At 42.2% G+C, this 13625-nt stretch overlaps 1 protein-coding gene across 1 annotated transcript; it reads right to left on the bottom strand.

Annotated features, from left to right (window-relative positions):
- Positions 1–6812: 6812 nt before the first annotated feature.
- Positions 6813–7715, bottom strand: LOC308311562 (negative elongation factor A-like; the record flags this gene model as incomplete). Its single annotated transcript, XM_080758296.1, has 1 exon — positions 6813–7715. The coding sequence occupies one exon, from the start codon at positions 7713–7715 to the stop codon at positions 6813–6815; it is 903 nt and encodes a 300-aa protein (XP_080614422.1).
- Positions 7716–13625: the final 5910 nt, after the last annotated feature.

Here is a 13625-nt window from a genome sequence, read left to right as displayed (position 1 = left end):
CTGAAGCTCTTGTGTGTGTGTGTGTGTGTGTGTGTGTGTGTGTGTGTGTGTGTGTGTGTGTGTGTGTGTGTGTGGGCGTCGAGTAGTAAACGTTTAGGAAGGCCTTCATGGAACAGGGATTGTATGTGTATGTTGTTGTTGTTTTTTTTGCTTTTATATGAAATTATTTAATGATTGCTAAATGAAAGGAATTTCTTTCTGTTTTGTATTTTATCAGATTTACGTACATTTTATCTAATCATATTTTTTATCAGCTGGTCAGCAAAGGTGCGAGAGGAGCTCAAATGGAAGGAAGGCACAGTGGAATGTACTGAAGAAGAGCAGCATGGGAAACGTTTGGAATGAATGATTCGGTATCTCCAAAACTATAAATCTGCAAAAAAGGAAAAAGCATTCATGAAGCCCCTAATATAGTCGCCTCGTCCACTGAGAATGCCTTTTGAGCGCCGGTCGTCGGTCGCACTGAAGCGAGATGCTCAGGCGGGCCTCTGGGACGAGCTGCACCGTGCGCTTTAGACCGTCGAAATGCTCAAAAGACACTCTCAGTGAAGACGGCACCGAAAAGCTACGATCCGTAACTCTTTTAACAGCTTGAACACAAGTCTCCCGCTCATGGGACACCACCAAACATCTCCCGCCCGGCTCACTCCGGGGGGGGGGGGGAATCATCATTCCCCGCTTGGCCAGAGCATACAAACATACAGGGTTTATGAGCTTTGGGTAGTACTACACAAACATCAACCAGTATGGTGTCCTAACCGCGACACCTAAATGTCTCAGTGGAAGAGTTGGATCCTTTAAAATGAGTCCCAGGTTCTAGCTTTGTGCTTAATTTATGATCTGCAGTATGACTGTGTCGCTTGTTAAAAAGAACCGACCAATCGACAAGCTCAACAACGTGTCACCACACTACACCTGTGTAGATCACTTCTTATTGGCAAGAGTCGCCCTCGTGCGACGGACGGAACACGAATGATAATTATTATTTTTCACAAAGAAATGCGTTGTTGGTGAAGTAACGGCTTGACCGAGTCAGGACTGTGTGTGTGTTTGTGTGTGTGCAACTGGAAGAAAGCATTGTATGTATTGTGTACTGTTTTCTTTTCTTTTCTTTTTCTTTTTATTTAATGCAAAGAAAATAAACTTGTCTTATAGTGGACTTAAATGGTTGGTGAAGAGGCCTGTGGTGTGTGATGGTAGAGCGCGCGTGTGTGTGTACGTACGTGCGTGTTCATGCGTTTTGGCTTGACCTATGACCTGAACGTTTCAGTTTCATTTTGTTTATACCTGTACAGTCCCGGCTGCCGCCATGTGTCTGTCTGTGTGTGATTGTTTTTTTTTCCACGGTGCCGTTAATTGGCCAAAGGTCATCTGACCTCCAGCAGCAACGCCTTCAGTTGACCGTTTGACATGCACACGGCGGCCATTTTGCCATGTGAATGCTATTCCGAAGCTCGTTTACGTTCATTCATCATTCCTGAATAGCCTAGCTAGCCAGTCTACAAGCTCACAACTCCTCACAATGTTCGGCTATTTTCACAAAGTGTGGAACCGAGTCAAACTAAATGTAATGCCTACCATTCCAAGTGCTTGTCGGGGTGCGGCCGGGCTCCCCAGTTCAAATATGATTATTTTTGGGGGCTCCCCAGTTCAAATATGATTCTTTTTGGGGGTCCCCAGTTCAAATTTATATGATTATTTTTGGGGGGTCCCAAATTCGGCCTGAGATGTTTGGGAACCCTTGCCCTAGGCAACCGTCACAGCGATGGGTGGGTGGGTGTGTGTGTTTGTGGTTTTGTCAGTATGTCTGTTGTGTGAGTATAATGGCCCACCAGTGGTGGAAAGTACCTATTACTAAGTACAAGTTGGAGGTATTTGTACTTTACTTGAGTATTTCCTTTTTCCAATACTTTTACTTAAATTCTACTCCTCTACATCTCAGATCCAAATGTTATGCTTTTACTCCACTACATTCATTTGAAAACACTAGTTACTTTTTGATCATTATTACAAAACATACATTAACCACTTCAGCACTATGTACATTTTGGGCATTTGAAAATAGCCGATTTACAAGCTCACAATGTGATGCAATGCGACACATTATGAGCTTGAAAACTTGAAATAGGACCTTCTTTACTTTTGGTATTTTGATGCCAGTACGTTTGTTCTTTTACTCAAGTACATTTTGAATTCCGGACGTTTACTTGTAACAGAGTATTTCTACACTGCAGTATAGATACTTTTACTTAAGTAAAGAATGTGAGTACTTTTTCCACCACTGGCCCACACCCCCGTCGTCTCTTTTTGAGTGTCATGAATGATGATGTCACTCATTAATAATAACTGGACCGTTCAAAATGTGGTTTATCATAATAAAACAAAATTAAAAGAACGCAACTGATATGGTGTCAGGGTTGAAAGGTTTAAGACAGTGGTTCCCAAAGTGGGGTCCGGGGACCCGCAGGGGTCCCTGAGGGAGTTCCAGGGGGTCCCCAGCTAAATTATAGTTTGAAACCAAATGGACCATTACGGGTCTGTAACTCAGAGTGTACAAAAATTGGGGGTCCCAGAGATATTAATGCCATTAAATGGGGGTCCGTAGATTATAATGCATGTCAAACTGCGGGTCCTTGAAATTGAGCAGGTTGAGAATCACTGCTGGAGCTGTACAAATCCTCTCTTATGGGGGTCCCTGGAATATTATTTTCAAATGGCGGTCCGCAGGCTAATTGGTGTCAATTTGGGGGTCCTTGACATGAAAAGGTTTGGGAACCACTGGTTTAAGACGTACTCGAAAGCAGTTAACCTGACAGACTGTGATAGAGTTCAGAAAGCAGACTGTTATCTCATATAATCAACAAAGTACCATTGGAGAAACCTCAGTCAAAACACAGTTGGACCCCACTCTACAACTAAAGGCCTATTTATTATAACATGCTATGTCTTTTATCTCGCTTATAAACCCATTATAGTGCTTCGTCTGCCCTCCGGGGGGGGGGGGGGGGGGGGGGTATCCTTTCACAATAATATGGCTGAGTATCATTGTCATGGACAGGTTTTCTTGGCTGCAGTTACACAGTATGTAAGTTGTTGATGTGCTGATTCAGACGTTGCGAGGAGGGCCAAGTGAAATGAAGAAAAAACGTGTGGGGGTTAACGAGAAGTGATGTGTTCTCTTCTTGCATATAAACTGAAAAAAACTCAATATAAATGTTCAAAACCTGACCTCAACGTGTGTCCAGAGTCCACTTCTTCTGCTTCCGTTTGTTTTTTTATGGTGTGTGTTTAGCCCATTCTGGACGGGAAGGAACCCCTTTTGGTGTTTTTAAGCTCTATGCTATACTTTAGCTCAGGGGTGGGAAACTTTGACGATGGAGAGGGCCACTATATTTCCACACTCACTCCAGGGGGCCACATTGCATATTACTGTCGTAGCAAAAAATATGTCTCAAAATGCGTCTCTGTGTGTGACGCGTTTTGAGCTTGTAGATCAGCTGAATTGAAATCCTGAAATTATTTTTTCATTGGAATCCTGAAAAGTATTTTTATTAAATTTCAATGCCTTTCAAATGCCTTTAAATATAGTTATGTTAACTTTATTAACTTTAATACTACTCGTTAAGCTACTAATTTAGACTGAAGTAATAAAGCAGGTCATGTTTGCATGCTTCAAATTGTAACAGCTGTAATATTAACTTGAGGTCTTTATCTATTGACACATAGCAGATCTACACTGTAAAATCCAAGAACTACTTTGACATAGATAAATCCCCCGTCAAACCAAACTCGGCTTCTATATGCAGATGGGACGCAGCCTGAGGTTACTGAGGTGGTGTTGATGGAGGTGATGAAGGGGAGCAGATCAGGTGCGATGGTCTGGAAGATTGGAGACGGGACGGGGTCGAGAGACAGGTGACTGAGGTGGTAGGTGGATGTGACTAGTTTTAGGACCTCGTCTGGGGATAAGGGAGAGGAAGGGAAGTAGAGGAAGTGTGTGTGTGTGTGTGTGTGTGTGTGTGTGTGTGTGTGTGTGTGTGTGTGTGTGAGAGATTTAAGGTGCATTTGCAAACTCTGTTGACACTGGACATGATCACAAGTTGCTGCTCACAACTGTGTGTATTGTGTATTTTTATCCAGAGTAATACATTTATCTGGGGAATCATTTAGGAGGAGCACACCAGGGAGAATGATTTAGGTTTAGGAGGAGTACACCTATGTAACGGGTATAAGAAATACTCTGTTTATTGTAGTGAAATTCCTGCTAAGATATGTCTGTATAGTTATCCTCCTGCATGAGTGGTTGTTTAGTGCCCCCTACTGGTAGTCTATAAAGGTGACCGGAAACGGAAGTTCCCCACAGTCTAGACGCTGCCCTAGCTGGCTGCTGTGGTAAGTGTGTATTGTCCGGAGCTGCTCTGTGAAAGTATTATAAAGTACACTAAAAAGCTAACGTGAGATTTGTTGTATGATACACAGTCATGTAACAGCATTGGAGATGCTACCCCAGTGTATTTTCGTTTTGTATTTGTTGCTCACGTTGGTTATACTATTTATTTTGATACTGAATACATTGTTATCTTTCTTATAGACGTCACTATCAGTGGAGGAGCTAACTATTTTGTTCTATGTCCGAAACCACTCATTTGCAGTAAAAGAACCTCTCAACATCCAACCCAGCTGCCTCTGTGTGTGTCTTTCATGACGGGACGGGTACACAACCGTTACACCTAGCCCAAATTTTTTGATTCTCGTAGAGGTTTTTTTCGATTCTGACGAATCTCTCTACGAGAGTCAAAACGCTAACTCCGCCCCTAATGTCGAAGAAGCAAACTGATGCCTTTAAATCACTCTTACCTTGTACAAATGCAAAATCTAAGCTGCTTTTCATGTTGCCCCACTTGTTTGTGAGCTCTGCGGAAGCATATTAAACTCTGTCAATGCTTATTTTTCAATAAAAAAGGTATTTTAGCCATCTTGCTTTTCTCTCCATTGTAAATGCGCAAGAGAACCCTGGCCGCTAGGGGCGCGGGCAATATTCTTGCGCCGTTTACCGCATTTACAATTCTGTTGCGCCGTTTACCGTATTTACAATGGAGAGAAAAGCAAGATGGCTGCGGGTGAAAGAAATACTCAGAAACAGAGTTGACTATAAAACGTTTTTTATTGAAAAATAAGCATTGACAGAGTTTAATATGCTTCCGCAGAGCTCACAAACAAGTGGGGCAACATGAAAAGCAGCTTAGATTTTGCATTTGTACAAGGTAAGAGTGATTTAAAGGCATCAGTTTGCTTCTTCGACATTAGGGGCGGAGTTAGCGTTTTGACTCTCGTAGAGAGATTCGTCAGAATCGAAAAACTACGTTACACCTACACAAGCGCTGTCTAGACGGAAATCAGGTAAAAACATTCATGTTGTATCTTCTTTGTTGTTTGTGTTGAGATTGAAAAGGTTCCTGCATTACAGACTGATCTGTTATTTGTTCAGTTTCCCCCAGGAGCCCCCAGAAGCAAATATCTGAGTTAAAAAGCTTCACTTTAAAAACATATATGTTGAGCCAAAACGTTCTGTGCCTGCACTGGCATTGTCTACAACAGAGACCTGACAGCATTCTGCTTCCTAGTGACTTCATTTGGGGAGGGGCTAAAAGGAGGAAGGAAGAGAGTGTGAGAGTGAGAGAAACAAGTGAAAACAGAGATGTTTTAAATTAAATAACCTGGTAAATGTTGTCACCAAATGAAGACGAGAGCCAGGGATTAATATCACTATGGATATTTGAGCATGTTTGTGTATTTGGAGCAGGATTTCACTTAGTATTTCTACCATAGCTGACATTAATAACAACAACGACTGTGGCTCAAGAGGTAGAGCAGGTTGTCCAATGATCCATGGGTCGGCAGTTCAAATCCAGGCTCCTCCTGTCTACATGTCGAATTGTCCTTGGGCAAGACACTGAACCCCAAATTGCTCCCGATGTGCTGGTTGGTACCTTGCATGGCTTCCGCTACAATCGGTGTATGAATGTGTGTGAATGGGTAATGCACAATCTATGTAAAGCGCCTTGGATAAAGGCACTATATAAATGCACCATTTACCAAGATGGACTGTGGCTGATCAACTATAGTGCGAGAGACATTCCAACAAGTTTCTGAGTATGGATGCTATCTGAGAAGTGTAATGGACATTAAAAAAAAGAACCTCCTCCAGCTCCTCCTCACAAAATCAAAAATAATTATTAAAAGTAATGAAAACAGTAAATGACAAACCACCCCCTCACGTATTAGAAGGACATTATCAGTCAACAGAAAATAGTTTGGTGTTTTCGCTGGATCTATCATGGTTAAAATTGAGTTTTAAGTTATAATGGATTTGTATAGGAAGGGGGCAGGGCAGCTAAAATTCATTCAAATATCTAAATACTGACTGAAGCGACATAAAAACTGTCTGTGGTGTTCACATAAGCCTGAGTAGATGATTAAATGAAAGTGAAATATCCCTTTAAGCCTAAGCTAAGTGTTGCCCCCCCTGGTGACAATCGGGTAATAATACGGCAACAATGTCGGGCAAACAGAACCGTTCCTCAGACTACTTTAAAGGGTACAAAAGTTACATTTTTGTAGTTTAAGGTTTGTTTAAAACGGGCATATAGTGTCACGGTTTGTGCCAGAGAGGGATAGTGAGTACCGTATATCAGTAGAAGGATGTTGAGGTTGGAACTGTACTTTCCGTGGCCTGCAGGTAGTTGATCAACAGGAGGGCACTTCCGCTGCTCAATGCCCTCAGGTTTCTGTGTACAGATCGGGCCAGAAGCCTAGTCTGGTGTGATGTTCTCAACCACGTTTTCCTCTTTCGCAGCCTTCTCTCCGGCCTCAGTTTCCAACGCCTTCCTCCTCTTAGTCTCTCTACCGTTGCTGGCGCGCAGTTCCGAAATGTCCAGCAACTTGACCCCCCTCTTCTTCTGGGGTGGCGTCCGGGCAGCGGGAACGGCCGTGTGTTTAGCGGGAGGGCTGAACACACTGGGGGACGTCGTGGCGGCACCGTGGGACGGAGCCTTTGGGATGCCGCCGCCTTTGATGGGCGTGGCGGCGACGTCAATGTTTCTGACCGAGCCTCTGTCGTTGGCATGGAACGGCGCCACAATCTTCTTCAGCTGCTGGGCCGTTTCCTTGGACTTCTGTAGCAGCTCTTCCCGGAGGGTGGCGCTCTTGGGCTCCCTCTTGAGGTGAAAGTGTTTGACGGGGGCTGCGAGCGGTCCCACGAGGGTCTCCCGGACCTCCTTGTCCAGATACTTGCACTCCAGCGGCAGCATGGCGGACGACTCGCACGTGGCGTTCACCTTCCTTCGGAGCTCCCTCAGGACGCTGGGGTTCAGCTCCTCCAGGTTCAAGTCGAGGGAACCCGTTTCCGGGAAGGGCTTGAGGATGGCGGCCACCGTTCGCACCCAGTCGTCGGAATCTGCCGTGGCCAGTTGGAGGATATTCGAAAGGGACTCCTTCTTCATCTTCTTGTCGTCGACGGTGCACCGGGGGAGGTGCAGCATCCCCAGCAGCAGCTTGAGCTTCACGGGTGTCGACAGACTGGAGAAACCCGACTGCAGGTTGTCGATGACGTTGGTGAGGAGAGAGGCGATGCTGGACGGTGCCCAGAGCTCATCCGTGGATCCGAGTTTGTTGTGAAGCCACAGGCTGGTGTCGCTGTCCTTCATGGACACCATGTTGGAATATGTAAAATAATAAACTGAACACAATGAGGCAGCAGTGAACCCCTAGAACTGTTGTAGTCAGCTTTTGAGCTGTTTAGCAGTCGAAGTCATGTCATCAAATGTGATGTCCACCAGACCCAAATATGGAGTTCCCGGGCAACTTGTCTGCAAATGACCAGCTCTCAACCTTATACAGTCATCAACAGTTTGCCAATAGTTTGAATCAGCCAGGAGTAGTAAAGACAGAAGACACATCAGCGATCAGCCGACTTGCAATCACTTGGGTCACCTGAATAGACTCCATACTGAAGAAAGCCTTTTCCAGTCTGTAACCAGTCAGAAACAAGGAGACAGACAGACCAAGATCTTACAGTCATTAATAATCATGGTATAATTAACCAATTTAGACCTGATCTAAATCATGACAGTTTTCTATGTCAGTCATTCTCAAACATTTTCATGTGATGGACCCTCAAAAGTATAGCCTATGTAATTGGCCTTGACAACGCGTTGTGAACTTGTTAGTCTTGCGTTGCCAGACTGTTGCCTCTCGCCGCAGTTTCCAAATCATACAGTCTGGAGCAACAGATGTTCATGAGTAAAATATAAAGCGGAAGTGGAGCCTCCTCCCCACTTCCGTTCTGAAATCATCTAAGCATATTTAGCTTGTTACTTAGCAGAAAAGGAAATAAAAAATAAGCTCTAAAGATATTTTAAAATATATTGTCATGAATGGAAATGGCAGCTTCCTTACTCGGAGGTTCCAGACTCTATATACTGTAGCATTCGGAGATTGTGGAAGAGTTGTCTGGATACGTGAGACTATGAGCTTGTCAAAATGTGTATAGGACTGAAGTGGTTAATGTATGTTTTGTAATAATAATAATCAGAATCTACAAGTGTTCAAATAATTGTAGTGGAGTAAAAGTACCATATTTTGAGTGAGTGATTGATTAAAACATTAATTTCACAGTATGTAGAAAGGTTACATTTCAAACAAAAACACTAAGCACAAGTCAATACAAACTGTTACTTTGTGGACGAACCATGATTATGCACCAAGACTTGTTTACATCAGGGTCCTCCATTTTCAATTCATCTTAAAGACGTACAAATATAACACTTGATTGTTATATTATTATTATGACGATTTCAGTATAAAGTTTAAATTAAGAGTAATGAGCATAGCGCCTGTCGTAGACATGCGCAGAGCAAGTTCAGTCAGGGAACCTCAGTCAGCGCGCCGGCCGTTAATTGGGCCACCACAGCATCATCCACATTCACTCAGCCAATCACAGCTCACCCCATCTCTCATACCGGCTACTTGAACCAGAGGTCTGCATTCCTCTGCCTTCTTGTTTGCCCACTGCTGCTGTATCAGCGTGCTGCTGTCATACACTTGCGCTCATTCTGCTTGCTTATTGCTAATGCTTTATTGTATACTGTGCGCTGCTGTATACAAGTGCATGCTCACCCACCTCCACCCCAGCTACCACCTGTCGTTTTGGATCTACTGTTTTAGGTACGGGGGATTCGGAGTCCCTATGGTCGGGACTGATGCGCTTGACCCGTACCTAAAAAGCAGATCCAATACATCGCCAAACCATAATAAATATATTGCATTGATTATCTATATTCAATAAATATATATATTACATCCTCCTTGAGTTGTCTGACTGAAGTGGTTAAATATTTGTATATATTTTTTGACTATATTTTTGGGGTAGTTAGTTCAGTCTATCCACTATTGAGAATATTCCCTCTTTTATTATAGCATAAATATTTATTTTAGAAGCATAAATCGTATCGGTAAGTCTGTGGGATAGATTCTAAGTAACTATACTGAGATATACAGAAGGGAGCGGTAATACAAAGTATTAAGGAAGGGTGCCAACTGCCATTAACAAACCTGGTTTTGGTTTAAATCCTGGATTAGTTAATCCAAGTTTCGTGAAACAGGCCCTTGGAGCAGAGCTGACCCAAATTCACAAACAGGTACTGAACACAGCACAACACTGACACCTGCTGGACACAACGGGACACAACATTTATTACCCCTAGTGCAGATGGTTCCAAACAAAGCAATGTCAATGGGCATACAGGACAGGTGTCAATCAACTCTAGTCAACATATTACAGGTTTGACTAAAAAAACAAAATAGCAGGAATAGCAGTCTGAGAGTGAGAGATCTGAGAAAAACAAAGTTGTTTATAAATTAAATAATCTGATGTCACCAAATGAAGAGCTAGGGATTAATATCAGTGTGTGTGTGTGTATCAGCATGTTTGTGTGTTCGAAGCTGGGTTTTCACTAAGTATTTCTACCATAACCAGCTGACATTATACAACAAGATGGACTGGACAGTCTGGACTGTCAACTAACACACTAGTGAGCTTGCCCTGGAGGAGGAGAAGAGAGTAAGTGAGAGACATTTCAACAAGTTTCTGAGTGAGTAATGAGTATGGATGCTATCTGAGAAGTGTAATGACAAGGACATTTATAGCCCGGCCCCTAGAAGCATACTGTCATATTGCATACATTTCACACACAGGAGGGCATAGGAGTGACCTATGGCTGTGTACTGTATATGAAATGTACCAGTATGTAATATCACAGCCATTCTAGAACTAGGACCTAACTAGAACTGCACTCTGCCGAGTGCATACTTGCTTGTTGCACACTAGTAGGCCATAAATGGCCTACTAGTGCGCAAGCAGAGCGCGCAAGTACTTTCGACCGCTGGAAACTATCACATCTCAGTATCTCTGTGAAGGAACGTTTGAAATGTATAATCATTACGTGTAACTATTTGCTACCTAACTACTTTTTTACAGAAAAATGAATCATTGATATGTGATGAAAAAGAAAAGGTATATAAACTGAATTAAAATATATTATACAGTATAATTATTTTATTACTTATTGTAAATTGTCAATTGTTTTAAATGTATTTCATTTTGTACTATAGTGATATTAATACTAAATCATGATCAGAGTAATATGTGTCTCTAACTACTAATTTCTGTAATAATACTTTCAAATTTGTTGAAATATACATGATCTAAAATACTTCCGAAATCTGTAGTTGGATTTGTATCTCAGTGATGACGTAAGAGAAATGGTCAGCTGTGTAATCTGGTCCCACCAGATACCACATTAGGTCATCGTTGAGAGCTGGGACCAGAGTACACGGTGTGTATATGTATGACTAGCTCTCAGTGATGACGTAAGAGATATGGTCATCTGTGTAGTCTGGTCCCAGCAGACCAGGCACAGATTTACAAATTACAAATCACATTACAACTACATACAGAGTATGTAGTTGTAATTTGATTAGCAGTATACTGTGGTTACTTGGTTCCAAAAAGTGAAGCCAAGTTTTTTTCAACCGTAGGTTTGTGCCTGGTTTGCTGGGACCAGTTACAACATTACGTCATCGTTGTGAACTGGGACCAGAGTACATGGTGTGTATATGACGTAATGTTGTAACTTGTAACTTGTAACTAGTCCCAGCAAACCAGGCACAGACTGTATGTAGTTGTTCTAGTTACAACTACATACAGAGTATGTAGTTGTAATTTGATTAGCAGTATACTGTGGTTACTTGGTTCCAAAAAGTGAAGACAAGTTTTCTTCAACGGTAAATCTGTGCCTGGTTTGCTGGGACTAGTTACAACATTACGTCATCCTTGAGAGAGTACATGGTGTGTATATGACGTAATGTTGTAACTTGTAACTTGTAACTAGTCCCAGCAAACCAGGCACAGACTGTATGTAGTTGTTCTAGTTACAACTACATACAGAGTATGTAGTTGTAATTTGATTAGCAGTATACTGTGGTTACTTGGTTCCAAAAAGTGAAGACAAGTTTTCTTCAACGGTAAATCTGTGCCTGGTTTGCTGGGACTAGTTACAACATTACGTCATCCTTGAGAGAGTACATGGTGTGTATATGACGTAATGTTGTAACTTGTAACTTGTAACTAGTCCCAGCAAACCAGGCACAGACTGTATGTAGTTGTTCTAGTTACAACTACATACAGAGTATGTAGTTGTAATTTGATTAGCAGTATACTGTGGTTACTTGGTTCCAAAAAGTGAAGACAAGTTTTCTTCAACGGTAAATCTGTGCCTGGTTTGCTGGGACTAGTTACAACATTACGTCATCCTTGAGAGAGTACATGGTGTGTATATGACGTAATGTTGTAACTTGTAACTTGTAACTTGTAACATTACGTCATATACACACCATGTACTCTCTCAAGGATGACGTAATGTTGTAACTAGTCCCAGCAAACCAGGCACAGATTCACCGTTGAAGAAAACTTGGCTTCACTTCGAAGAGACCAAGCGAAACGATTACTTGCGCGCTCTGCTTGCGCAAGTAATATGTTTAGGTTTACGTCCGTAGTGAGTAGAGAATGAATGGGCGTTTTCCGTTTAGCTAATGCAGCAGGTCCTCAACGTCGCGTATCCTGGTCTGAGTTTGACTGTCAGGTCGTATCAACCACGTTGTATGGACGTCGTATGGACGTCTGGCTGGGACGGCGACTAGTACGGGCGGGACGCTTTGGGGTCGGTGGTTTACAGAGAGGTCTGTGTGACGTCGTATGGACGTCTTTTTGCAACGTATCATGGCCGTATGAGTTTGACTGTCAGGTCATATCGACCACGTTGTATGGACGTCGTATGGACGTCTGGCTGGGACGGCGACTAGGACGGGCGGGACGCTTTGGGGTTTTTACAGACGTCGTATGGACGTCCTGTGAGAAGGTAACGGCTGCAGCCTGCGGGGAAGGTGCCTGGCCTGCAGGCCAACGACTTTACTGTCCCTAGTGGCAGCTTTCGGAACTGCACCCATGGCCATTAGTCTGCTGTAGCTTTATAGTTAAAATAGCTTTAAAAATAGTTAAATCATTGATTTATTGTTCTATGCTTAATACCGGTATACTTATATTATACTTGTATTATGTATTATGTCCCGGATAAGTATTGTAGAAATAGCTGCTGATCTACAAGCTTACAACGCCTTGTGTTGTGAGCCGTTGTGAGCTTGTAGATAAGTTATTTTTACAATTCTTGCCTTTCTTATATTATTTGACAATTTGACCAAAGTTTTAATTTAATTTATTTTCTTTGTAAGGTATTAAAAAGTTCCTTAAAAGTCTGTAAAGAACTAACCTTTCCAACCCAAATCTCAATTGTGTTATAAACCCTGTTCATCATAGGGTGTATCATATCATAAGTTACAATTGAAAATAGTTTCAGTTAAACGAAGCATCATAAAAATGATAAAATTGAAAGGCTTTGAATTAGGGGATGCAAAGTGGGTTTTGAGTAAGTGATTGATTGAAACATTAATTTCACAGTATGTAGAAACTAGAAAGGGTACATTTCAAACAAAAACACTAAGCACAAGTCAATACAAACTGTTACTTTGTGGACGAACCATGATTATGCACCAAGATTTGTTTACATCAGGGTCCTCCATTTTCAATTCATCATTTAAAGATGTACAAATATAACACTTCTATGAAAAAACAGGAAATCATATAAATAAAGTTAAAAAAGGGAAAAACATGTACAGTATGGGAAAAAGGGGTGGGTGGGGGACTGACTTTTTGGTTTGTTTTTTAACGGGCCAGTTTCTTAATTGCTCTTTGAGAGCGGTTTTGAAGGAGTCAAGGGATTCACATGTCCTAATGGCTGTTGGTAGGGAGTTCCTCATTTTAGTGGTATAGTTCATGCGAAATTAATTGAATCCCTTCTTTGAGCATCTGGGTAGCAGGTTGTTTGGTTTGAGTGTGGTTTTAAAGGGTTGGGGACAACACATTTCTTAAGATGCTGGGGACAAATGGGTGGTATAGCCTGAAATCACCAGCACTTTTGTTTCTAAATCATTGTCTGTGTGCACATAGCCTC

Source organism: Protomyctophum bolini (assembly GCF_963924005.1).
Source record: "Protomyctophum bolini genome assembly, chromosome: 24".
Classification (NCBI taxonomy): domain Eukaryota; kingdom Metazoa; phylum Chordata; class Actinopteri; order Myctophiformes; family Myctophidae; genus Protomyctophum; species Protomyctophum bolini.
This window is presented reverse-complemented; position numbering and strand designations above follow the sequence as displayed.